Genomic DNA, 27,271 nt, shown 5'->3' on the forward strand with positions numbered 1-27,271 from the left:
TACGTGAGGACTAATTCCATCTGTGCGCAGAATGATTTATGGTGGCCTGTGTGGAGCAGTACAATCTGACTTGAGTGAGCTTGCCGAATTATTTCACACATTGTATGAGATGTTTTTTGGGAATCAAGTGGACTGCCAACCTTTAGGTCCCTGGAGTCTGTTATGCTATTATGTCATTCAGCACTAAAAGTCCATGAGTGGCTGTATGTGACAGGGTTTTAAAGAGGCGTATGAAGGATTTAGTTTCTGTATGTTAGTTAAGACATTAAAGCTCCTCAATGATTTCACCGATGATCTGCATTTCCAGTAAGTGTGAGATCTTTGCGCTGTGTCGGCCAAAGAAAGTGTGAACCAACCGTGTGCTGAAATCTGTTTGCTTAAATCACAGGAGGAGGTCACAAGAAGTCTAATATCCATTTATTTCTGCGGACAAACAATCCAAAAAGACTAATTCATAGTGTGCTTTTGAGATTAAAACGAAGTCGGTGGATTGATTTCTGATAGTTTATTTCTGCAAATTATAAATTATTATAATCCATGGTGGCTGGGATCACTTCTCTCTTTTTTATGCTAAAAAGGATTGATGTTTCCATGCTTCCCCGCTGTTTTACTACAGCACAATAACTCTCACAACACTGTGGCTTTAAGGTCAGTCATTAGGAAAAGAGCTGAAGGATTACAAAGTGCTGAGAGCTTTCTGGACTCGCTTTGGCATTCTGCTGCTCCACGGATGTTCTTTATCTGCAGCTCCAGCCAAAATGAGAAAAACAGGTTGAATCAAGAAATAGAGCAAGAAAAAATAAATAAATAAATAAATATATATATATATATATATATATATATATATATATATATATATATATATATATATATATATATATATATATATATTATATACTGTTTTATATCGTTTTATATATATGCACTGTTTTATATCGTTTTAAAAAAAGACAAAGAGAAACACAGAAATATATTGACCAATACACTGCCTTCATTGACCTAAATGATTACATTTATTTTTTTACTATTTTTTTACTGGGCGTCTTTCTGGGTTAAAAACTAGACTCATCTGTGTTTCATATGCCCAACAGGCAATTTTGTACAAAATACACTATATGCATTGTGCAGATGACATTAATTCAGCCTCTCCCACCACTTTCTGTCACAACAACATCAGTGCTTTCAGCTAGTCTCCTTGTTTTTGTGTTCCTGGTATTTGTCATGCAGTTTCTATGTGCTCATCAAAGCCATAACTGGTTCCTATTGAGTTTGATTTATATCCTGGAGATGTGTACAAAACAGCTTTGTAATGTTCGGTCTTTGTACCCTTCCTGCACTTAAATACTTGTGGTTAATGCTTTTAATTCATCTTGACTTTTCCCTTTGTATGTAATCTGCATTTTCCCGCCATTAGTTTATTAATAGCCCATTGCAGTTTAATGTAATTTACTTTCTCACTTGATCCCAATAGACCTCTGTGGTTCATCTTCATGGTTATAACCAGTCATACTCAGAAGTGTGTATGTTAAATAAAAATTACAAGAGATAGAACTGCACTAATAAACAAGATTCATAATTGGAATGTTAGTTACAGGCCTCGAATCTGATTGGCCGCGTTGCTTTCCAAGCTTTCTCTCAATGGTTCTGGCTTTTCACTGTGTTTGTATCACTCTGCTTTTATGTGTTTGCACATTTAGGTCGTATGTCAGTCTGGTCTGTTCATTATTACATTATTAGTGATGGAGACTTTCTGCAGGTTACATTATTACACAAGTACGCGATGACAAGTGATTCAGTGAATCATATGTTTTGTTTAGGAACAAAACGTCGCTAGCGAATGTTGGTCGTTGTCGCGTAGGTTGAATGTGCACTGGCTTTTTGTTGAATGTCGCTGGCTTAGCAAAACAACAGGAAGATGCTATCAATATTGTGTAAGTTTGTCGAACCTTTCTATAAAAATAACATTGAGCTCCTTGGTCTCAATGTCAACACTCTTAATCGTGTTATATTGAGTGTGCACACAGAGACCGCTTCTACATCTGGGGTTTCTGTTGGGTGCTGTGAAACTTGTCCAGACCAGCCTCCTGACTGATGTGGAAAATTGAGCTCACTTTATCATTTACTGGCAGAACATTCGCGACTCCATTAAAGGAGCATGTCAGAAGTTCATGTTCATCAGCGTCCAAGAAGATGAGGAAAGTGCATGGTTCAATCTAATGTTTCGTGGAAGCTTTTTAAGGGAATTGTGAGCCTGAAGTGAAGTGAAGGTCATGGATATAGAATTCAACCTTCCTTTTATCTGTTTGTGTACAATGCACACACCTTAAAGGTGATGTGTGCAACCCCAGACAGGTGTTCAGTTGTTCTGCTAGGTGTTGGCTTCCATTACGATTGCCTGTTAAAAACCACAGAAGAAGCCCTTGTATTATGGACACATAAAGAGCAGAGACGCCCTGCAATAAATCAACTCAGCTGCCGGGTCTCCCAAACATTGCTTCAGGCTCCACTCTGCAAGTTTTACACTTTTTGAAGTTTATTCAGTTGTGTAAAATCTTGCTGTGCTTTGCAGTATTTTTGCCAGGCTTATTATATTGTCAGCTTAGACTACAGTAGATACATATCGGCTTGTTTTGATTATTTAAAACTAGGATTAAGTATTTTAACTATGTTTGACTTCACAGTCAAATGTAACAAGTTACAGAAGTGACCCAGTATTTCAGATAGAATACATGTTGAAATTATTGGCAACTTATTAGTCAGCATTTAAAGCATATAGTTGATTACCATTAAATATATATATATATATATATATATATATATATATATATATATATATATATATATATATATATATATATATATATAATGCAAAAAAATAAGGTTATGTTAAGAAACTTGAGTAAATGACTTGGATCATTTAGAAGCATGCATACAATTTTATTAAAACGCATTCATTCTTATGTTAAAACCTATATTATATCTGAGTTTTAAACCATTTATGTAATTTTTCACAGTTGTTTTTTTTTAATTTTACAGCAGTGCATGGTTGATAAAAAGGTAAGAAACTTTTTTTCCCATTCAAATCATATTTACACAAGCAATTATGAGCGAGTGAAAATTCTTTTTTGTAATTAAAAGCATTATATCACAAATGCTATCACCAAAAAAAACTTCATTTATTCCTCAGCAGCGGAGGGAGTTGAGTTTGACAGCTTTCAGCGTCCTCTTCACTCAACAGCCTGGAAAACTATGCACAAAAATCTGCGACACCTTCACCACAGATTGGCTTAGGAAGTCTTAAGATGGGATTGTACCTGTAAGGTCAGTGGTTTACAACCTGCCCAAGTTGTGCCAGTTCCCCCTGAGGCGATTGTTGTGGGTCATTTAGGAAGTATTGCGTAACAACAGCTGCTTCACATTTGGTCCTCATTGACCGTTAACGGTTTCAGAACTGGACTGGCTCTGTGGCTCCGGATCTTCATCATTAACAAAGACACTGCACTGGCAGAAATATAATGTCTAAACTCCGGGAGATGATGCATTTATCTTCATTATTTTTTATATATGTATAGAAGGATCAACTGGGTTATGTTTTTGAAAATGTTGGAGTTCCTACTCTCCACCATGCAAACTTTTGGCTCTGGGAATTGGATGTTGGGGACGTGCCGGGGAAGGAGGATGTATTAGCCTGTGCTTGGCAGAATATTAGGGAGACTAGGCTCTCTCCTGGGATACTGGATTTTGTGCTCAATCGGACAAAAGATAGAGGTTGAACAAGAGGACACGCAGCTGCAGCCCAGTCTCTGCTTCATCTCATCTCAGTCTCTGAGTCCTCATGCTATTAATTAAAAAACAGCAGGACTGATCTTAGAGTCTGAGCGCTGTTTACAGCTGTTTGATACACAAGAGGATAACAGAAAGTCAGTGCAGGACATTTATTGCACGTCTTTGCATCATATAACTTTAACATTGCACAACAGAAACTGGATTTCTAATGTGGGGCCCATTTGTGCTGCTGTAAGTCTGCTGTTAATGACATATGGGGCGTTTAAAAATCCAGCACCTCATGCACCACAGGGCCAGATCGCTGTTAAAACACTAAATCATGAGGCTGTTTTCAGATCAAAGTTTCATACACCAGAGCTGTAGAATTAAAATATATCGCCGTGAAGAATAAGTTTTAGAGCAAACAGACAGTTTGCATTATTTACTGAAAATCTTCCCATCTGTGAAGCTCTGAAGTGAAATACGACACACAAGTATCAAGTTTGATTTCACGAAAGAACAAATAGAAAATTTAGTTGTTTTTTGGTTTTTTTGTAATCTGAGAGATGTGGTATTTATGCCATTGTAAGAGCTAGATTTTGTAAATTACCTTATGTTTCATAAAAAAAAAAAACAACAACGTAAACTTGAAAGCCTTTGAAAACAAATGTTCGACTTATCCTCCTCAGGCCATCCCAGATGTAGATGAGTTTGTTTCTGCACCGGAAAAAACTCGTCCTCTTACATCAAATCCACAGACATATTTGTTTAGAATCATTTAGACTGTTTTGACTTCTAAATTGACTTCTGCTTGATCTGTGATTTGTCTTCTGATTCAGACTAAACAAGTTTTTCAGTGGAGAAAGCAATATTATGGAAACTCGTTTGAAGTTAAAAACGTCTTGATGGATTTTCACAGCTTTTTACTTCACAAGACATTATTTGATGGACTGGAGGACTGTGTGTATTACTTATGGATTATTGTGTTTTTTTTATCAGCTGTTTAAGATCTCATTTTGACGGCACCCATTCACTGCAGTCGATCAATTGGTGTACAAGTGAAGCAATGATCAATTTCTCCAAATCTATTCAAAATAAGAAACAAACTCATCTCATCTCGGATTACCTGAGAGTGAGTAAATTTTCTGCAAACTTTCTTTCTTGGGTGTACTATTCCATTAAATAATGATTATAGTATAACTAAAGCAATGACACTTACTTGGTGATATGAAATATTCTTACTAGATTAAACCAAATGATTTACCACTCAAAGAACATTTTAGTCCACATGACCAAATTTTTTTGCTGTGTAGAAAAGAGCTTACTCACTTCAGCTGTGAACTATGGGAAGGCCCTAGAGAGCTTTATTCCCATAGTCTGTATGCAAGTGTAACTGTCTTGTAACAAGCCCATTCTCTCTGTACTTTATGTCCTGAATAGAGCACAGAGCTGGTGTCAAATGCGGCTGCTCTGAGCAGATTAATGTGAGGATGGGATGTTGGTTTTGTTGCTGGTACAAACTCGCTGTCACAATCCACTCTTTTATATAGCGCCGTCGCTCTGTTTTTATAAGCTTCTCTCAGATAGATTCCTGCTGTCATGGACAGGGATGATGTTTTCCCTCATGTTTTCTTTGGCCAGACACTAAATGTTTGAGATCGTGCACGAATCTTCTGCTACACTGACATGCATTAACGGTGCTGTTTGATGAGCCTGGTCTTGCTGGTGCTAATGCCCCAGAGGAGAGATGCTCGCTGCACAGCGCTGAAATCCGCATCAGACTGAAAGAAGTTGATAAAAAAAAAAAAAACATGTCAGGACAGAGCTTTTCGAAATATATCGAAATACCAAAAGCGAGATTAGTAAAGCAGATTAAAACAAAATCAGGTTTGAGGCATAGTGTAATCTGAGAATATTATTTGTGAGCTGTTTTTTATCACCAGTAGTGTGAGGTTGCTTTGACCCAGTCTTATGGCTGTTATTTATGAATAGATGGAGTAGAAAGGTTGTATGTTGATTTACATGTCGGTCTCCTTCACCGTTATCCCAGCACTCTCCATGCAGTCCGTCCTTCTTCAAGTAAAGGAGATAGACTCCAGTAATAAAAGCTGCCTGCCAAAACCTCAGTGAATTCCTGATGAAGGAAAGAATGCAGCAGGAAAAGAAGCCACATTTTCTTTCCCTTCATCCGACTTTTTTTTCCCCTTTTAAAAAAAAAAAGCAAAACTGTCCTATCCATTCTCCACAATTGTCTCTTTTTTTCCCCGTTTGACAATTTTGGCAGGCGTCGGTGCTCCGAATGCTTCAGGCTGGAAGAGAACAATGTAGCAGAACTGAATAGTTTTGCATCCTTTTCGAATGAAGTCTAATGAAATAAATCTAAATCGACTGAATGGATAATGTTTTACATTTCTACACCTGCTAGAGCTATAGGGAAAGTACGAGGGAAAGCAGTTTTGTTTGTTTTCTTGTAAAGCGTTAAAGGGGAAATGTCTCATTACGCAGTATCAGAGACAAAACGCAGACTGCAGTTTGTTTGGCTTGAGAAGTACGTCTGGTAATTAGTTTGAGCTGTGGCGAAGGAAAACTGCGGTCGTGCAGACGTCTGCAATGCACTGCGAGGCTCAAACGTGTCTCTGCGTCGGATTAGAAATCGCATTTGAAACCTAGGAAGTGAAAAGGTCTTTGTTCTGTTTGTTGCTTTGTCGTCCTGCTTGTGCATGAACTTGTGCTGTGCATATAGATGTATATTCATCCTGACAGCTCGGAAAGTAAATCTGTGGTTTATAAAGGAATATTTTCGAAAATTGATATTGTGGCCACACACTCTGTTTTATATTTCAGGCAGGCCGCTGTAATCATGAGCAGCGGTTTGTATTGTAGTTTTCTTTTATGCGCTAGGATGTGGCGTTAGTCATTCTAGAACTATCCGTTTGCGGAGACAGATCCACATGAGTGTGCTGCCTCAAGAGGCCTTCAGCCTGCTCCTCCGGTCACTCCCAGTTGTCATGGTTGGTGTGTAAATTACTATTGTCATTCTTATCAAATCCCAACACAACCCTGTTTGCTATTCAGCTGAATGGGATAGCTAACCCAAAAATTAAACTTTGGTCATTATTTGCTGACTTTCATATTGTTCCAACCTGTAAGCTATGGAGGATTGACTGGAAGTGTGATTTTTATTCAGTATGTTGCAATTTATTTCACACAATTCTGAGAAAACTGCAAACATGCAATTGTGAGTTTTAGCAATTTGGAATGAATAACTTACATTTCATAATATAAACTACAAGGTATGATTGTGAGACATAAATTGACAATTACACTTATAAAAAAAAAAAAAGGGTTGGTTAAATGCAACCCAGCACTGGGTGAAATATAGAGTAGACAAACCTGGCAATTGGGTTGTTTTTGACCCAAACGCTGGGTTTGTGCATATTTAAAGGGTTCGTTCACCCAAAAATTTAATGAGGGTTTTGCTCGCCTTCAAAGCATTCTAGGTGACGAATTTAATCTGAGTTATATTACAAATTGTCCTGGCACAAGTTCTATCATTGCAGTGGGTGGGTGATCTCTTTAACAGTCTAAAACATGTTAAATAAAGTGCAAACAAACATCCCTAGCCAGGTTCTGTCGGAAAGAAGAAAGTCACATACACCTAGGATGCATCGATGGTTAAAGCACTGCCTAATTTTTATTTTTGTGTAAACTAACCCTTTAACCCAGACTTTTTTACTGTTTTTAGTGGTGGAAAAACAACTGAGATGTAAAATTCTGAGAAACAATTAAGAATTATGAGGTGTTAACTGTGTATTTTAAGGGAAAAAAATAGTAAAGATTTGGAGATGTAAAAAAAAAAGTATGAATTGCAACAATATGATAAAAGATTGCAATTGTAATAAAAATAAATGCAACTGATATAAAAATAAAAAACATGAAACAATTGCTTTTATTTTTTTTCAACTTTCATACGCTGTCATGGCTGTGGAGTCAAAAAGGTTTTAAGTGATTCATAGTAACATAATTAACATAAATAAATACAAATTCACCAATTCAGGAACAAACTAGAAATGTATTTATTTTTTCTAATAATCTTAAATGAAATAAAAATTATTTTAATAAATTAAAACGGCACAGAAGTTAAAAACAACAAGGGTAATGAACTCTTTCTTTTGAAACATCGGTGATCCTGGCAGTCAGTGTTGGATAATCACCTGTGCTTACAGAGCAAATATACATGTGCGAGCCAAAGAAGCAGTGCTAAGCGCTTCACCGCAAGGACCACCGTAAATATTTGGGGTTGTTTATAGAGAGCCTCTGAGCTGATTTTTCTCTGTTTTTTAACTTGTGTTTTTTCTGCGGTCGTTTGTCTGTCATAACTGAACACAGGTTTAGACAGCTTGATTTCTGCTCTCTTCCCTCACATGGCCACAATAAGCTCAGTGTTAAAGCAGTAAGGCCAACTGATTGCTTTTCAGTGTGTTATCAGTTCAAGGTATGTGGTCAGGAAAGCAGAAGACCTTTCATTTGGTTTAACATTGAAGATGATATTTCCTACAGGCATTTTGTTCCACGTGGGAGTGTCATTTTTATACATTTTAGTTCAGTTCTGTGCAACTTATGTCTTGAATTATGTCTTCTTTAGGTATTGCTCTGGGCGTCTGAGTGAACTGAAACTGGCTTAGAGAACGACAGCCAGAGATTCATTTATATTCTTTTTCTCGGATTGCCTTTCTCCAATGATCCTCCCTCCCTCTCCTTCTCATAGTCTGAACCATAAATGAACTCAAAGCTCCAAAGTGGAGAACTATTATCCAAAATATGTGCATTAATCTGCCATGATTACGGCAGAATTTTCTATTTGCTCAGCTGTTTGAGAAGCCCTTTCTCCAATCAGCTCACTGCGCCGATGTAAAACCTCTCAGTGTTTCAGTGCAATATTTATGGCATATATAAATGTACTAGTTCGGAATGACTTGAAAAATAACACATATTTTTGCAGTGCAGGGCTGACGTGGAGCACTTTAAAGTGGCCATTACTATGGGAGTCCTTTCACAGGGTCAGGCCTCCAGATGAGTGTTGGACTGTGTCTGTGGTAACATCTGCAAAGCAGTCACATCAGACTCTCGACAGCTGTCTCTGTCTGCCAGTCCTCACATTATGACTGTTCAGAGGCAGAACACTGCTGGGAATATCCAACATCACCAAATCATTTGCTCAACTCCTCTCAGACGCGTACCAAAGCTTAACGTTAACAGAAATTGCTTTCGTATCCATCTTCAATAATCAGTTGTTTTTGTTTGTTTTTAGGTTTGCATGAAACAGTTGTGTAGTGTATATATTTGGTACGTTTGAATGTACTTTAATGGACATTACATTTGGGGGTGTTTTGTAAATGAACATCAAAATCAGAAATGATTGTTTACTTATATTATTTCGACATGAAAAAAAAAGAGAAAAACAATGTGTGGCCAAAACAATGAGGCATTTTTCATGTTCTGGCTTGGATTAAAGTGTACAAGTCATCTCAAACACTTTTAGAATATTTTAAAGGAGCTTTTCTTAATCATATTTGAAGCTTTAAATGACCATCCATTTTTGTTTAAATGGAAAAGTTTAGATTGTACAGTTTTCCTTACCTCTGGAAATATAATGAAAGTCAATAGGGTCCAAAAAAAAAAAGAGATGCAGGAGAAAGAGAGAGAGAAATGAGTGAGTCAAAGTATGTTTTGACTTGGGAGTATAGTGTACAAGGCGCCAGATCCACCTTTACAATATTTTAAATGTGCATTTTTTTTTTTAAGCATATACATCGCTGTTATATAACCGCTATATAAATCGCTATAAGCATATAACCACTTTTATTTTGACTGAAAAGAGCAGATTGTAAATTCCGCCTAGTTTTTGTCAATATAATGAAAGTCAATGGGGTCCAAAATAAAAAAAGATGAGCGAAATGATTGGTTAAAGCATTGAGGTTTTTTTTGGCTTGAAATATACTGTATAAGTCATCTGAACCACTTTTAAAATACTTTTAAAGGTGCATTTGTGTCATTTTTGACACTTAAAAATTGGCCACCCACTTTTGTTTTGCTTTTTTTGTGGAAAAGAGCAGATTGCACAGCCTGTGTAATATATTTCTTAATACAGAACGGAACGACTTTAAAGTTAATGATGACAAAATGTTCATTTTCGAGTGAACTATTGCTTTAAGTGGTGGGTAAATGTGTTTTTTATTCCACGGCTACTGTAATGGGAAAAAGAAACATTTATGTAAGTCTGCAAGAAGTAAGACATTCCTGCTGCAGACAGCAGGTTGGTTCAGTGACATGTCTCTTATTCTTGGCTTCATATCCCACCATGAGAACAATCATTTTCCAGTATGGTAATGCCTTCATTTCCACCATGTCAGTGCAGTGGATGTCACAGTGTTTCTCTTGCCTTGTTTTTGTTCCTAAATTTACAAATTAATCAAATTACGAAACGCCATTCTTAGTTTTCTACATTACTCCGAATCTCATTTTAGCACACGGCCTATAATAGTAATTACCATGAATGATTTTCTAATGACCCAAAAATTAATTCCAGATATTGGCATAACTGAGCTCTTAAACATGATAGTGACTTATCATTACAAAGTTGTTCAAGGATTAGGAAAAAGCCCTTATTAATAATGTTTTATTTCAGTTAAACAGAGCAACCCGGTGCTTGGAGCCAGTTACGCTTCTTACAAATGTTTTTGCGATAAGAATATTTTGTTCTGCATTCCTCGACTTGTTTTTGCAAACTATGTGTTTTTGTGTCGGTTTTCCGCTCACTCCTCTGAGCTGCCAAGTTGGGAATGAGCTCATACTGTGGGGAAGCAGAGCAGCATTCATACCCCTCTGGAGCTCCTGGGGAGAACAAGCCTGCGAGATGAGGAGGGGGAGCGCAGAACGAGAGAGCGAGAGATAGAGTTTGTCAGAAGAGGTTAGAGAAGACGAAAGAAGAATCTGTGTAGCACAGTAGTGGTCGGAGTCAAGGTGGACAGCTGTGTTGTGGGAGAGGAGAAGTCAGATTCACTGAAGGGGAACGGGGAACATAAGACGCAAAGGACAGTCGAGGACCTCTTCTGGTGTTTGACACTTTGATGAGGGCCAATTAAAAAATATGGATGGGTAACGCTTTATTTTAAGGTGTCCATAATACAGAGTAATTAATTAGTAAGTACTTAGTTCTAGTTTTGTTAATTTACATTTATGTAACCATGGTTGACCCAAAGTGCTATACAATCAAAAGACCAAAGAAACATATATAAGTAAAACACTGGAATTAAGCCCCAAGAAGGGCTTCTGATAAAAGATGTTTTTTCTGTAAATACTTGCTTGGGAAGAGACGGTTCTAATAAAAACAGATAACTTGTTCCAAAGTCTACGGCCTGCAACAGAAAAGGCTCGTGCTCCTCTTCTTTCAACAACAAGGAGCCAAGTGTTACCAGACCTCAAGGAGTATAATTAGAACAGACTTAGGAGAGATAAGATGGTGCCAGGTTGTGTAATGATTTAAAAACAAAAGTTAGGAGCTTTAAAACTCGATTGGTAACCAGTTTAAAGAAATTAAAATGAGCGTAACATGGTCAAACTTTCGTCTCCCAGTCAGCGGTCTAGCAGCAGCATTTTGAACCATCTGTAGACGCTTACAACTAGAATGACTAATCCCATAATACAAGGAATTACAGTAAACGAGACAAGAAAAAATGAAGAGGTGAATTAACTGTTCAAAGTCTTTTAAAGAAAGAAAAGACTTAAATTTTGCGAGGCGCCGCAGATGGAAAAAGCTGGATTTAACCATTGCTTTCACAGGTTTCAGAGCAAATATATTAATTTCTGTTTTACTTAACACCAGAAAATTTTGATCAAACCATGCATGTCAATAAGTTAAACAAGAGAGAAGTGGTTCTCTTTATTTTATATTATTTTATATTTGTAATGGAAGGTAAAGTTGTGCATCATCTGCATAGAGGTGGAACGATACTCCATGTTTTTTAAAAAATGTCACCAATAGGGAGCATATATAATGAAAAAAGTATCAGGGAAAGAATCAATCCTTGAGGAACGCCACAAGATAGAGGATGGGTAGAAGAAACATGCTATCCTCAGTAGTAGTCGTTGTACTTGCATAAAACAAAATGTACTAACCATGTAACTAGTTTATGTAACAGTTTGTACTTAACTCATTAGTAAACAGCTTAAATACACCTGTCTGATTACATTAAAATTACAGAATATTACAAACGCATAAGCTACTTAAATAATGTGTATCAAAATTGTACTTAAGTGTAAGTAGCTGTGTAACTGACTCTTTTTGTTACATATGTGTAACAGTAGCCGGCTGTTACATCTACATAATTACAAGTAACAAATAACAAATCATAACTCTTAGTCATAATTCTTAGTCCTGCTGTAAAAAAAAAATAATAAGTTGATCAGAGTATTTTCTTGTTTAATTCAAAATTACTTGGCATTTCTTTTGTAATTATTTGTGAAATTTATTATAAATTTCTGAATCATTTTCCAACATCAACTTTTTATTTTGTAATTATCAAGCATGTAGCACAATAAAGCATGTTTTATTATCTTATTGTAAGTGAGAAACTTGCATGTTTGTAAAAAAAATATATATTTTTTTTTTTTGCTTCATTTTAACATAAGATCTCATTGAAGAAATAGTGCACACATTAGGTGTCATCTTTTCCCGTACTGGAGTCTGATTGGCAGTATGCTGTGGAAGTGAGTCAAGTACAATGACTATTGTTATGAAAAGCTTTTTCCGCTGTTGTGAGTCCAAATCACTGGGTCCAACCATAAGTCAATTAATGGATTAAAGAGAACAGAGGGAGTCTCTGATCTTGTTACCAATACTTATTTGCTTGGATGGCTACTGTACACTGAGCCTCATTTTAATGGGAATTAAGGGTTTGGAGAAAATGGGACTTGTACTACACCCTGTAAAAGACTGGAAGCTGTGCACTAAACCACACCTATGTATTTAAGATAGAGTTCATACATACATTCATAGGGCATTTAATAGGAGTGTCACTAAATAGGTCTGGCTCTTTATTCCTGTGCAGAGAAGAAAGCATGGCCCCTTAAAAAGCACTGTTATTGAATACTCTTCATGCTATTGTGGCTTCTCAGCTTACCGTTCAAGACAAAAAGTCTGCTATCGTCTGTCTCCCATACGCATTATCTGTAAATCACTTATAATTGAGATGGGAATCATAACAACTGAATGATTCTGGTTCCAACTGCAACTCCTTAACAGTTCTGGTCTTTATCTTTAAATACACATTGGTGTATTAACATTGTTTTAGTAATTACAGTAGTTGAGTCTCATTGGCCATAAATCATACATCAGTTCTTGGTTAATGCTAAACTGAGAATCTACTCCAGTTGATTGACAAGTGATTCACTAAAAAAATGTCTTTTTCCTCATAAATCAGATTTTGCTGGTCATAGAGTGTTTTATTGACTAAAAGAAACGGCTGACAAAAGTGTTTCTAGTTTCCCAGAAAGCCCTGAGCTGTATATATATATATTTTTTAAAAAGCATAATTAGCTTTATAATTATCACATTTAGAGTTCACGTTTTCACTGCGCGATTTAATCTATTAAAATACAAGATAAGGGGGCAAAAATGACCCTATATCAATCAATCGTTTTTATTTATATAGTGCTTTTAACAACACAGGTTGTATCAAAGCACTGATATTGTATCAAAGCACATATTTCATGTCTTTCATATTTATATCTTCTGATATATTTAATATCACATGAAGAGAGACTTGAGCGTTTTAAGCTATATCAGTCCAAACCGGCACCAACAAAAATGCCACAACATTCAGCTTTAAAATATGCTCTTCAGCGGCTTTGAACTGAAGCATTATACCATAACAGCTGTATATGTCTGTGAAGGAAGCCCAGTGTCCTCTTCATTGACTTGTTTTGCATCCATCAGTGGAAGAATTTCCTCTTTTTTATTAACTTGGAGCATCAAAGTCTCTGCTACTGCAAATTATCCAGTGCTGCTGCAGAAAAGGCTTTACTGTTTGTCTAAAAAAAAAAACACTAAAGAAGAGAGGACAAGAATCAGTTGTTCTGAAAATAGACGGCCTGGTGAATAGAGAGAAAGCCACAGGGGCACAGGACTTGAGCTGGAGCTGGAGGTGATAAAAGATCAGCTTTGGAGGAATGGACACACTTTGAAAGGCCCCTCCTCACGGCCCCACCTCCCTCCACGAGGCATGAAGCCAGGACAGGTCAAGAACAAGAGTCCCACTGTAAAGAGATCTGGGGATTGTCCAAAGTAGCAGATTCCTGTCGAGTGAATGAGCTTTAGGCTGCATTTCCAGTGTCCTAACCCCTTATCGGTAACCGTGAAACAGCATAGCAAATATCAGTGGCTTGTCGGCTAGAATGATATCCACTTCGGTCTCTGGTGGCTTGTGATGTTAAATAAGATATATGTCTGGAAGTGTCTGAAAGAAAACCTGGAGAAAGGGGGCAGGAAACAGACAATGTGAACCGCGTGTCGGTGCCAGCACACGTCAACAGAATCTCGCTCACCCACCGTGACACTCAATGTAGTACATGATACCATCGCTGAACAGTGTTTTGCTAAGGTATTAGACATTTACAGGCTTCCAGAACCCCTACAAGACTTCAAACATTCCTTATCCTGGTGCAAAACTGCAGCTTGAGTGAACAGCCCTGGGGGTATTGTGGAAAGATTTTCTTGCATTGTAAATGCGGCAGATATAGTAATACACTAACATGAAATGAAAGCCTCACAATATCACAGTGGTGGCTTAATATCTCGCTTTGTGCCTTTTTCTTAAAAATTTACTTTCAATCTCACCATTTTTACTGTGTGTCTCTTATTGTAACTTTTCTTTTTTCACATTATCTCACATTTATCTGCAGGCTAGAATACTTTGGCGCATGATTGTATGCCTCGTTTATTTGAGCTAACTTGATACGATATGCGTTTTGTTATGTACGTGTGCGACAAAGGCAATTTAAACTGTTTTATTTTTTTCTCTCTTTTTACCTAAACACACACACACGCATAAAACTGTATTTTAGGCATTACGGCATTATTTTAGGCAATGCATATGGAAATCTTTTGACCCGAGGGCTTCCCGGAGAGTTTTTCTGCAGGTTAGGGCAAGTGGTGCGAGTGCTTGGAAAGATCAAGGTCAGAAGGTTATATTCAAGCTTGCGCTATGGCTCAAGACGCCATCACGACTGCAACACACCCAAGTATTTCTGGAATGTGTCCCGCTATAAGACCAACCCTGCAACAATCAGGCATTTTAACCCCTTTAATCCGTAAAAGGTACGCTTAGTCACACCTATAGGTAGCTCACAATGAGCGATGCATGATAAGAGTTACCTAAACACGTGTGCATGCTCTCGCGCTTGCTTTGAGTGGCGTAGTACATGCATTGTAATTTATCTGAAGTGAGAAGGAATGTGTGTCCTCAAGACATGACTCTGGCCTACCTTTGATAGACAGCTTAATAACGTCTAGGGGAATATTTTGATGTGTGCCAAGGCATGCCCAGGATGGCGTCTTTTAGCGTACAGGTTTGTCGTTACGTTTTACTGAGGGAAGGAAGTGCAGTACTGACGAAGTGTCTGTTCGCACGTAGATGTTGCTTTTGGACGCACCATCTTTGCCTTTATCCCTGCGGCGGCGGCGGCACTAGGACCACGCGAGCAGGCGCCTCGGTTATCGGGCTTGCACGACCTCAGTATTGCCATACACCATTCAACGGAGGGCAAGTATGCCGTCTGATGTGATGAACTAAGAGCCGTGGAAAAGAGTCCGCATTTGAAGTAAAATCAAGCATTTCGAGGCGTTAAAAGGTTTGCGCGTGTTTTTTTGGCGGACCTGTCACGCACTCCAGCGCAAACCTTCGCTGCGGAGATGGGAGTAAACCTGGAGACTGGGATACCCGGTGAACTTCCAGGAGAGGGATCTGTGATTTGGATTTAAGCTCGCCTCGGTCATTATAAACGCAGCTTGAAGTTAAGTATCACCCGTTAACGGATTTTTTTAAAGACCGTATAATTGCTTCGTCGCAGAGAGCGCGCGTAAAGCTGTGGCGCACGGGTCACTGCTGCTCTGCGTATTATTAAACTCGTTTTAATTGAGATACCTCCGAGGTTAATTCAAAGTGAATGCTCGTTTTGTGTAGATTTGGAAGACCCAGCTGTCTTTTGCGCAAGTGTATTGCAGTTTGTACGGGCGCAATGGGAAAGTGAGGTGGGTAAACAGAGTTTGTTTTCCTTGAGTTTAACAACAACGCAAGGCGTGGATAGGGTTGGTTGGACATTCATTGGTGATGTGAAAGACAACAAAAAGAGGCGAGATTGGGGGTTTTAGGACAAAGGGATGTTGTGGGAAACAGGTTGGGTCCAGGGAATTCCCCAGGTGTCACACATGGGTGTCCATGATGAATGGAGCAGATGATAATGTCCCTTTATACTTGGACTAATACAAAGTAATTTGTATTACGCCTATGTCTATAGACTGCTATGTGCATTGTACATTGATGCTTTTTTTCCCCAGACTGTAACTTAAATTTGGCAATCATAAAATGAATAATGGTTATAATAAATGACAGCAGTTAGTAAACAAACTGTATTTTACCGGCCAGTAGGTATGCAAGTGGGACATCCAAAAACACTGGTATTATTTAACAGATTAGAGAAAGCTAAATGTATAATTCATTTATTTTTAAGGCATAAGAATATTTCTGAAACAGTATTTGTATCTTTAATTAAACTCTTTGAATCTTTTAACCAACTTCAGATGCTATGGGTAATTTCCTTTAAGTGTCTTTTTATCGAACACTCTGACCAAAATGCACCGCACGTATTTATAGGTTACTGATGGTGGTACTACAACTCTTAAAATTAAATTTTCCAAAATAGAACTTTCAGAGATGCTATAAAAGGGCTCTTTTGGGTTCCTGAAAGAATCATTCAGTAAAGTTTTTTTAAAGGCTTGAGTATTCTATACATCGTTTGCCCATGTTTTTACCTCAATGTACATTAGATGCTAGTTATCGAAATGTTTAAAAACAGGTTTAAAATTTTAGCTTCAGACTGTGATTTGGAAGATGTCTGGACATTTTGAGTAAAGTTTAGAACACAGTGCTTTTATACAAAAGTCACTGTAAAGTAGGTACTACATTTAGTCAACGTAGGTCATCACTGAAAAGTATATTCTACGTATGAATATGGATAAAATAAATGAAATTCAGACGTACTACGTCTGTCATGTTGTGAGTGTCACATGGCCTACCAGCATTATTTGCATTGTTTCACCATTATTCACAACTCCTCTCTTCGGGCTTCAAGTGTTTGCTGAACTCCAGAGACTCTGTAAAAGTGTTGTTTTTCTAATACTACACTGTTAGTCACATGCTATCCAGTTTGGAAGTATTAGATGCAGTAATGATTTGTCATGTATTAAGAAACAAGGCACATGTTTCTGTGTAAATTTGTGATATTTAGTCAGATTTGATGCTTGTTTTTCTAACCATTTGCAAAGACAAAATGTGTTATGCCTAGTGTTTAAAAATTGTGTCATGAAGTGTATTCTTTTAGCGTGCAAAATGTTAAAGTAGTCATATTTTTCTTTGGACTGTTACAAGCTGTTAGTGCATAGATAAGATCCCTAAAGTTGCAAAAACTAAAGTTAAACTAAAAAGTGATATTCTTTAGTTAAAGTTATTACTTCCACCCCAAAATGGCTCGTTTAAACACACCCCACTAATGTTTTTATTTTCATAACACTCCCCAAATGTTTACGCAAAGAAAGAAGACAACTATTATTCTCGCTGAAGTGTTGTTGCTGCTGGTGCCATGTTCTGGAGTCATTGTGAAAGTGAAGCTACTTTTTTTGTTCTTCCAAAAGAGGACACAACTAGAAATCAGTGGTTAACTTATATTTACAACTCTGTACTAGAACTTTTCAACTCAGATATTAGAGTGTGTTCAGCGCATTTACAGAGGACTGATTCCTGAACTTGGAGAACAGCCTATGCTGGCTGTGCACAGAGACTATAAAGTGAGGCAATTACAACTTTGCAAGGACAGACTAGTGCTTCTGACTCACAATTAAGTTACTTTTTTTTTATAATAAAAGAACCTGCTGCTTATTATTCAAACGCTAGTTTTGAGCAGTGAAGGGTAAGTGCTTGTTGTTTGTCCGATCACAAATGCGGACATGGTCATGGATACGAGGCATGATGTAACACAACACATAAAAGACAGTACTAAGTAGTTATAATCATGTTCCCTCTAGATGCAATAAATGCTTTTATTGTTTTTGTGTCATAGTGCTGGGACGCAGCATCACGTTATGGTAAGGGGTGTAATATTTTCATCGCTTGAGGTGTTCAGCCAATCACAACACATTGAGCACACCTCTCTTTTTTAGAACGATGAGCTTTGTGCAAATCAACCTGTTTCAGGAAGGCAAGGCTTAGAGGAGAAACTTTAATGTACAGTATGTGCAAAATAAGGTGTTTTTGACATCAAACCGCATAACACATTGCATTATCCCAAATACACAAAACAAACATCATATGACCCCTTTAATAATCTGAAGTACCTTTTACACTATATAGTCTATAGAACCTTTTAGGAAAGTTTCTGCATGGAACCATGAAAGCCATTCCTGTTTTTAAAAGAGCGAATGCTCAGCATTAAATATCTTTATCTGCAAAAAATGGAGGATCTTGAGTTTTATTTCATGCTTGCATATATTCTTGTTTTTGCATTTAGGTTGCATACGCCATGGTGCCTAACCGGAGATTGGGTCTGGCCCATCCTTGCTGTATCGGCCTGCTGTTTCTGCTCCTCCTGCCCAGCTCGGTTTCAGTGAGAGAACCTCGTCATCAGTCCCAGCTCCCCTCGCTGATACCTCACGCCACCCTGCCCCTGTCCCGCTCCCGCTTCAGCGCCAAAGCGCAGTTGGACCTCACCACCCACTGCAACGAGAGCTGCTTCCACAAAGCAGAAGACAACGATAAAGAGCACCTAGCGTTCGAAACTCTTTACTCAGACGGCTCGCGAACTTTAACCACCGTCGACCTGGAAGAAAGCGACACTGAACTCAATGCCAAAGCAACCGCTCCCAGGCGCAAGCGGCTAAAGCGCCAGATCTACGGTTCGGACGGGCGCTTTAACATCCGCGGTGACCACTTCCTTCTGGACTACCCCTTCTCCACAGCCGTCCGCATCTCCACCGGCTGCACTGGAGTTCTGGTGTCCCAGCAGCACGTCCTGACCGCGGCCCACTGCGTCCATGATGGGAAGGATTACGTCAAGGGAGCGAGGAAACTCAGGGTGGGCTTTCTGATCCCTCCGTCTGTTAACGGTACAAAGCCGGGTCAGGCTCCTGTGAAGAAACCCTTGGTGCGCTGGGTGAGGGTTAAGCGCACGCGGGTTCCTAAAGGCTGGATTCAAGGCCCTCAAGACGTCAGCATGGATTTTGACTACGCACTTTTAGAGTTGCGCTGGCCTCACCGGCGTCCCTTCATGCGGCTGGCTGTGGCACCCTCCTCAGACAGTTTGGCTGGTAAACGCATACACTTCTCTGGTTTTGACAGCGACCGGCCTGGAGAGCTGGTGTACCGCTTTTGTCCAGTGGAGGACGAGTCCAACGACTTGATCTACCAGCACTGTGACGCGCGGCCTGGAGCGAGCGGCTCTGGTGTCTACGGACGCGTCTGGGACGAAACATTAGAGCGCTGGGAGCGCAAGGTGATTGGGATCTTCTCGGGCCACCAGTGGCTGGAAATCAACGGCGAGAATCGCGACTACAACGTGGCTGTTCGATTCACTCCACTGAAGTTCGCGCAGATCTGTTACTGGGTTCATGGAAATAAGGTGGACTGCAGTCAGGACTGAAATGATGTGACACAGAGGAATGGGATGATATTAAATCAGAGGATGTTGGACACTGCACTTTACAGTCCTTTTACAGGTGTGGCTACTGAAGAAAGAAGGTCCATGTCTGGTAGATCATTACTCACAGGCTTTGATCACTCGAATGGGCTGAGCTGGAACTTTGTTTAACCACTACCTTTAGCTTTTGCTCACTATACTGACAATGTTACACATAGATTTAGACCCAGAGTCCTGCAACCTAGTAGATTTATCTTGTCAAGTCTTTGCCAATGTTAAGTAGACATCTGATCTCAGTTATATGATTCTTTCCACAGCCTTGCTTTGGTCAGATTACACATTATAGATGCTTCGGTCTGTTCTTTGCACTTTTAGATTTGGTATGGAGAGAGTTTTTTTTTCTTGATATATCATGACTTGGGTGTTGGTTAACAGTAGATTAACATACAGGTCTTTTCATAGACAGGTCTTGGCCCAATCCAGGATTAAGCCATAGTTCAAGTATGGCATTTAAGTAATTTTTTTAAACTTGCCTTTGAAAGAGCATTACTGGCACTGACATGTTTTAAGATCAGTCGGTGCAAGTTTTTGTTTTTTTCAGTCCAAGACTAAGTTTTGCCTGTGAAACCGGGGGACAGAGTTTCTTTGGTGACTTAAAGTAGCTGCAAAATGGCTTTTGATTTTTTCCTTTCCATCCCTGCATATTTGTTTGGTCTGCTAAGCATAAAGTTTCTATGCCTTCTGATTTATGATTACCACAATAACATAAAAAAATCAATGACTGTGAGATGTAGAATGGGTGTTAAATTGAGAGTTTGTAGACAGAGTTTTAAAATATGTATATTTAAAGCATGGATTCAAACTATCAAAAAGTTGGTTTATTAATGCATTCATCTGACTGTATGAATATCGTTCAGTTCTGCAGTTACACATTTCTAAGACAGATAAAGACCTCATATTGGTAAAATGGCGTTGAGATATAATTTTCCCTATTATTATATGTCGGATTAATATAAAAACTGGACACAGACTAAGAGAAAAAGGTTGTGGGGTAAATGTTGATTATAATTCTATTTTTTAAAAGCTTTTATTTTAATAAACAAATATGTCTGTCGTTTTTCCTGTCTTTTTCATTACAATGTGATATGTACTTTCTTAATGAGGACTTTATGAAGTTAGTGGTAACATTAGATATGATTCCGTGTTGTATGTTTCCTGTATTATTTAGAAAAAAAAAGGATAAAAAGAAAAGGAGAACTACAATTTTGGTGTCTGTACGTAAAATGCGACACTGGTACCCTCTGGTGGTAAACGCATTAAAAAAAAAAGTTTCCTCACGGTGCACTTAACCCTTTGGACTGGTATCTTATTATTGTTTGTGTATTATTATTATTTGTATTTGCTGGTTCTTGGCAGTAGCTACTGATAGTTTGTGGTTGAATTTATAATCTCAAAACCACTGAAATACGCAGGGAAGAGTCGGTAAGTATCGAGCTCAGCACAGGAAGGTGGAAGCTTCTCTTTCCGGCGTGATGTTGATGTGAATCTCCACTGCCCTCCTGTGGTTGACATGATTAACATCTTCCTAGTCTTTCACAACATGGCTGAGCAGAAGCCCTTGGTATACCGACGTGATCACATTATTCGCATTGCAGTAGCTCAGCGCTTTAGTATTTGACAAGTTGTCCACTATTTTCTACAAGGAGCGAATCGTCTTAACTCACACTTTGTTCTTTCAGTAAGAAGGGTACACATACGTAGTTTTTGGTTAAAAAAATATTTTTTTTTCCTTGGGCTGCTTTTGATTAGTGTTTTTTTTTTTTTTTTTAGGTTAAATACATTAATCCTCTACATAATTGCATTACGTGAAAGCTGGTACAGGGTACTTTTATCAATCAATAATCAATGAATGGATGCATCTGCCCATTTAGGTTTTATCTTAATCATAGATTTGATTCAAGTGCCAGGACACTTTAAAACATTCGATAAATGCATCTATTGAGGGATTGATTCAAACAGTACGTGTTGATGGAATAGCATTTCTAGTTAGTTGTCATTCAAGTATGCCACAAAAAAAAATATATATATATATATATATATATATATATATATATTTGTTAGCTTGTAGTCTGCTGACCTAAAATTTCAGGGCAGTGTTACCATCATATTGTGCCACAAAACCACCACCCATCAACCTATAGGGAGGATGAGAAAGCAATCAGAGCCTTTGTTTGGATCCATTTAAACTTTATCATTTTTGCAAACGATCACATACTTCAGTGCATAAACCATGCTGAACACTGATAAAACAGCAACAAATGCAGAATATCCACACATAAAACGTAAGCAAATGACTTTAAAACCAATATAAAAGATCAATGTTTGCCATGTTGCAAAATTAGAGTCACCTTGAAGCAAAGCTAAAATAAAGACGGCCCTCGCACAGAGAATCTGCCAAACATGAAGAAACAAACCAGTTGTAACACAGCAGAGTTGTTTAGTGCTTTTTTTATTAGAGATAAGGAGACGATACAAAACATCCACTGACCAATATCCATCGAAGCTCTGTACACAGGCTGCCCAAATATATCGCTCCATCTAAACTTAATACGTGTCCATCAATCCACTCAATCCAATTCATCAACAGACCGCTCATCCACTAGGTCCCAGATTTTACAGGTAGAAGGAATGTGTACAATTTCTTGACACCAGTGCCATAGTTTTGAATTACATTTGGAAATATTTAAATCAGATGGAATCATTAAAACGACTTGTGAGCTCAAAATAAAACAAAATGGGGAAGGGGAGAGTAAATCGTGTTCCCAGAATGGTCCAATAACGTGTGATTTGAGTCAATTTTGTACTACACCTAGTCTTCAACACATGCATACTTAGAAAAACTTAACAAGACGTTTGGCAAAAAAAAAAAAAAAAAAAAAAAATTAAACCTTAAAGAACAAACAGTATGTTGTATAGCTGAATTGTAACGGCTGCCGTCTCACTCTTTCCTTTCAACAATCCAATGGAACCCAGAAAGAACGAAAACCTGCCAGTACACATTTACAGTTATATTACTTTGTTTTTATAATCATCATCCTTGGTTTTTGTCATTAAGATCTTTTTTTTTTCTCTTATGTTTTTGTTCTTGATCATTGTATGTGTGAACTGGAATGACAGCCTACATCTTTCGCCATGTGTGGAGTTTGGAAACTGTCACTTTCGCCCAACCCTCCCCACCCGCATTAACCCACCCCCGTGGCCCACAAACGGTCGTGCTGGCCCATCTGCCCCACCCATGTCGGAATGAACAGCTAACCCCTGAAATGTGTCAGCCTCAATCGCACAGAGGCTTGCCCTCCAGAGACACAACTGACGCTCCCCCGAGCTTCTCAGCAAGGGTCTTTCGGTCCTTGATATCTTCTAAACCGTTCACTTGCCACTCGTGCTTGATGCCTGTTAAAACAAGACGGAACGGAAGGTTACATTTCACAATTATTTTTATTGCACAGATTACACATCTCCATTTTTATTTAAACAAGCTCATATCTAAACTTTTCATATTTTGCAGCTACTACCGTTAAAATGGTCCATTTAATTGTATTTTGTTAAAGTATATATATATATATATATATATATATATATATATATATATATATATATATATATATATATATATATATATATATATATATATATATTTTATACATGCATTTATTTTTTTTGTATTACCTGTGAACTTCTTCTTGATTGCGTCCTTGGAGCTGGCGTAGATCATCTTGCTTTTAAGTGGAGCACTTTCTGGGGCCCTGCTCGACAACAATGGGAGAGATCAGATCGTCCGTTTAGATCAGTGGCACCCAATACCGCTCGCGAAGATGTACCTTCATCTCAACACTTCAGGGAGGTAGATCTCCAAGACTTACCAGAAGATGAAAACCAGGTCCTCTTTCTTGGTCTCTTTAGTCTCATACGTGGCATCGTAGAGAGCGTAGCGACAGTCGTTAGGAGGAAGCATCTTGACAAACTTAAGGTAGGGATCTCCTTCATCTCCCTGCAGGATCTCGCTGCCCTCCTCCATGATGATATGTTTCTTGTCATCGCTCAGGCAGAAGAGAACGGCCTTCTTCCTCTTGCTCCTCTCTTCCTCGTTGGCATGAGCCTTGCGCACCTTCATGTCATTGAAGATCGTCAACACGTTCTCGTCCACTGTAACTCCGGAGGCCTGCGAGAAACACGAACACACACAGGATAAGGTCTTGTGGAGAATAAAGGGACGCGAGCGAGCTGATGAGCAAGGATGCGTAAACGTGTGGGTGCCAAGTCAGAACGAAAGCGATTTAAAACAGCTTTTCTTGGTCTTAAACTGGCTGCCCTCTCGACAAAACTGGACCTCATCCGGCCGAATCCAAAATACTAGGCAGGTTTTGCCACGCAAGACGGCAGTAAATGACTAAACAAAAAAACCCTGACGTCAGAGAAACAGGCCTGCACTCTTCAAGGGCAGTGGAATGAGATTCGAGACAAAATGACTTAATCTGGGAGAAAATTAGACCGTATTGCAGGGATTTGTTTTTTATTTCTATAAAAACAGTGTAAGGGGAAAAAAAGGCTGATTTGAACAAGTCACCATTCTTTCCTGGTCACGTGACACCTCAGACATCTAACATCTGAATTAAGATAAGGTCGGCCACTTCCTCAAGAGTGGATGAGATTTGTACTGATGGCCTGATTTAAAACAGGAGCATCAAAAATATTATACCAAAAAAAAAAAAAAAAAAAAAAAACTCCATGGAGGTAAAACAGTCACACAATGTACAAAGCTTCAGATCACAAAACAATGATTCTTCTGTGGGGGACAAAAAAAGAAAAAGAAATTCAAAATGGCTTCAGTCACACCAGTCCCATAAACCTACTCAGGTCCTCTGACTTCTATTAGAAACGTGGATCAGTGACTCACACTGCAATGCCATAACCAGACATTCAACATTTCAGTTGTCAAGATTATATTGTGAGCAAGGAGGGAAGCCTTAAAAAAAAAGAGCAAGAAACCTGAACCTTGAATTCTCTAGCACTGATCCAGCTTCTTGAATAGCATATGAGCACATGAGAAAAAGAGAGAAAAAAGTGGACAAGGAGCCTTGCGGGGTAGATTCCTAAATGGCCCACTTACAGGAAACTTACGGCTGATAGGTGGAACCGGGTTTGCTTAAGGTGTGAACGAAAGGAACGTGGCAAGATGCTTCATTACATAACACACTAACAAATAATGGGAAAAATAGGGCACTAAGGGGGCCAGGATTAAGATTCCCGCACCTTTCGAACAAACTGCCACGAGCTTCTCAATCTTTATGATCACAGGTTATTTGTTTTGACATAGGTACGTTTTTGAAATCCAAAACGAGGCATTCCCACCCTCATCTACCACCATAAAATATTAAAGTGCAAAATAAAGTCCAAAGTTTAAGTACAAGGACGCTAATGCTGCTGGTAAATCATCCACGTTCACCGAGAAGTGAAACCCGCAGCGAACAGGAAACGTGACGTCGAGGGTTCTCGAAAGAAAAGAGTTTACACGTTAAAAGAAAAAAAAAAAAGCTATTGTATAAAAAGGCGTTTGGTCACATGCCTCTCTTTCGAAAAAAAAAAAAAAAAAAAAAAAAAAAAAAAAAGACTTGTATGGACGTCGCTTATGACGTCGCATATTGTCCTCGCGACCGAGACTGGTTGCACCGGAACCGGCATTTCCTTCAACCTCCACGCGGCATGAGCACCATTTCCCCTCAGCAATTTCACAAGTATTTTTTTTTGTCTACACAGACCAGTCGACACGCGCAGCAGCAGCAGCGACGACTCAAACACCGAACAGCGAGCAAAGAGCCTCGTTTCAAACAAACACGCACCGCGCGCGCGTCACGCGCTCGTTACAAAGACAAAATACTGACAAAACAGCAATTGCGTTAATAGAATAGACTCAGTTAAACGTCAATTACGCGGCGGTTTGTCAAAGTTACATCCCAACCAGGAAGAGCAGTCGTGCGCTGGCTGCCTGGTGATACGCAAATGCACAAGTAACGGGTTTAAAACGGTTTCCTTCCGCCCCTCAAACATTTCTGTAATTTATTCGACTTTGAAGTCCGAACGCAGTAGGCTAAACACGCGTTCCCGGTCGCGCTTTTCTTTTTTCGGTCAAAGAAATAAACCAACACCATCTGTGCATCAAGAATTAGGGTGGGGCCACGAATGCAGTGTTCGTGCATGTGTACCAAATATCCGCAAAATTGCCGCTTTCCAAAGACGAAAAGCGCGCTACGTACACGCGAGGATTCGGTCTTAAAAGGGAATAATCTGCGTTTTTACACGCGCCCGCGGCCGCTCTGGTGCGGCAAACGCGAGCGAGGGTGTTTTCTTTGACGGATGGCCGTGTTCAGACAAAGGACAGAGTCGCGAAAGCGCTTCGTCTGGCCGGAGAAAAACGCAGTTTAAACGCGCACGCGGCCAACGGTCGTCGGTTTATTCGCAGCATTTCCGAGTTTTCCCGAGCGACGCGATCGCGCGCGGAGCGATGGGGCCTGTAGGTAGTGTGTGATGTAAAACAGCGAGGCCTTTCCTGGGCCTGGGCTCACGGAAATAAAGGAGGCTGAGCGGGGAAATGGCGCCAGTTGTTTTTGGGTCTCGTTTTTGCCAATCTCGTCGCATCCGAGCAGCGGAAGGCCTCGCGCCATCAAACCACCGAGAAGCACGAGGATAAGCGCGATCGTTAACAAATACGGTTGAACGACGCTGCCTACAGAATCTGTTTGTGGTTTTCTGAACATTCACGGCACTTATCATAGCTTGCAGCTATTAGTCGGCGTAAGGGTTAATTGACAGATTTGATTCACAGATTATTCATTCGCATTAAAATCCAACAAAGCCCACAGCCTAACCATTAAACGCTTCAAACACGCCGAAACCTGCCGTAAATCGTATTAGTATTGTTAATTGTAGACGTACCATGGTTGTGTCTCTTCGCTAGTCGGCGTCTGGATGGGAATTGAATGAGCTGTGATGCAGTCCTTCGCTCTCGCGCACTTGATACAACACTCGGGCGCGCCCTTTTGCTCGTGGCCGAGCGGTGACGGGAGCGCGCGCCCGTGTCACGCGCTCGGTGAGGAGTTATGGGAACTGGAGTTCTGGGCTCTATACAAACGGACTTGGGCATAGTAAAATGTGACCCTGCACCACAAAAGCAGTTTTAAACCAAAAATACACTGCACCGGTCAAAATGATCGACATTAGGTAAAGATGGTAAATATTCTGTGAAAATATTTAGTAAATTTCCTACAGTAAATATATATAAGCATATTTTTTATTAGTAATATGATTTGCTAATGACATCATTTGGACAACTTTAAATACCATTTTCTCAGTATTTAGATTTTTTTTTTGCACCCTCAGATTTCATACATTCAAATATTTGTATAATTATTAGTTTCCAGCAAACTATGCATCAATTAGCCTATAAGCTTATTCGGCTTTTAATGCTTTTAATTATTTTATT

The 27,271-nt window shown here is 39.0% G+C and overlaps 2 protein-coding genes across 5 annotated transcripts; one reads left to right on the top strand and one right to left on the bottom strand.

Annotated features, from left to right (window-relative positions):
- The first annotated feature begins 3,039 nt into the window (after positions 1 to 3,039).
- Positions 3,040 to 21,080, top strand: LOC122358083 (serine protease 23). Of its 4 annotated transcripts, none has more exons than XM_043257856.1 (3): positions 3,040 to 3,057; positions 3,191 to 3,321; positions 18,607 to 21,080. In XM_043257856.1, exon 3 carries the CDS (start codon positions 18,619 to 18,621, stop codon positions 19,732 to 19,734), a length of 1,116 nt encoding a protein of 371 aa, XP_043113791.1. In that variant the 5' UTR covers positions 3,040 to 3,057; positions 3,191 to 3,321; positions 18,607 to 18,618; the 3' UTR covers positions 19,735 to 21,080. The 4 variants fall into 4 exon arrangements, with proteins under 4 accessions (XP_043113791.1, XP_043113790.1, XP_043113792.1 ...); XM_043257855.1 differs by having other exon boundaries at positions 3,043 to 3,057; positions 3,188 to 3,321; XM_043257854.1 differs by lacking the exons at positions 3,040 to 3,057; positions 3,191 to 3,321 and adding exons at positions 15,458 to 15,838; positions 16,008 to 16,075.
- A 1,143-nt stretch (positions 21,081 to 22,223) lies between these two features.
- On the bottom strand, positions 22,224 to 26,871 carry cfl1 (cofilin 1). Its single transcript, XM_043257556.1, has 4 exons — positions 26,725 to 26,871; positions 23,655 to 23,953; positions 23,461 to 23,537; positions 22,224 to 23,184 (listed from the first exon to the last, which is right to left on the bottom strand). The coding sequence occupies exons 1-4, from the start codon at positions 26,725 to 26,727 to the stop codon at positions 23,066 to 23,068; spliced, it is 498 nt and encodes a 165-aa protein (XP_043113491.1). The 5' UTR covers positions 26,728 to 26,871; the 3' UTR covers positions 22,224 to 23,065.
- Positions 26,872 to 27,271: the final 400 nt, after the last annotated feature.

Source organism: Puntigrus tetrazona, chromosome 14, assembly GCF_018831695.1.
Source record: "Puntigrus tetrazona isolate hp1 chromosome 14, ASM1883169v1, whole genome shotgun sequence".
Lineage (NCBI taxonomy): Eukaryota > Metazoa > Chordata > Actinopteri > Cypriniformes > Cyprinidae > Puntigrus > Puntigrus tetrazona.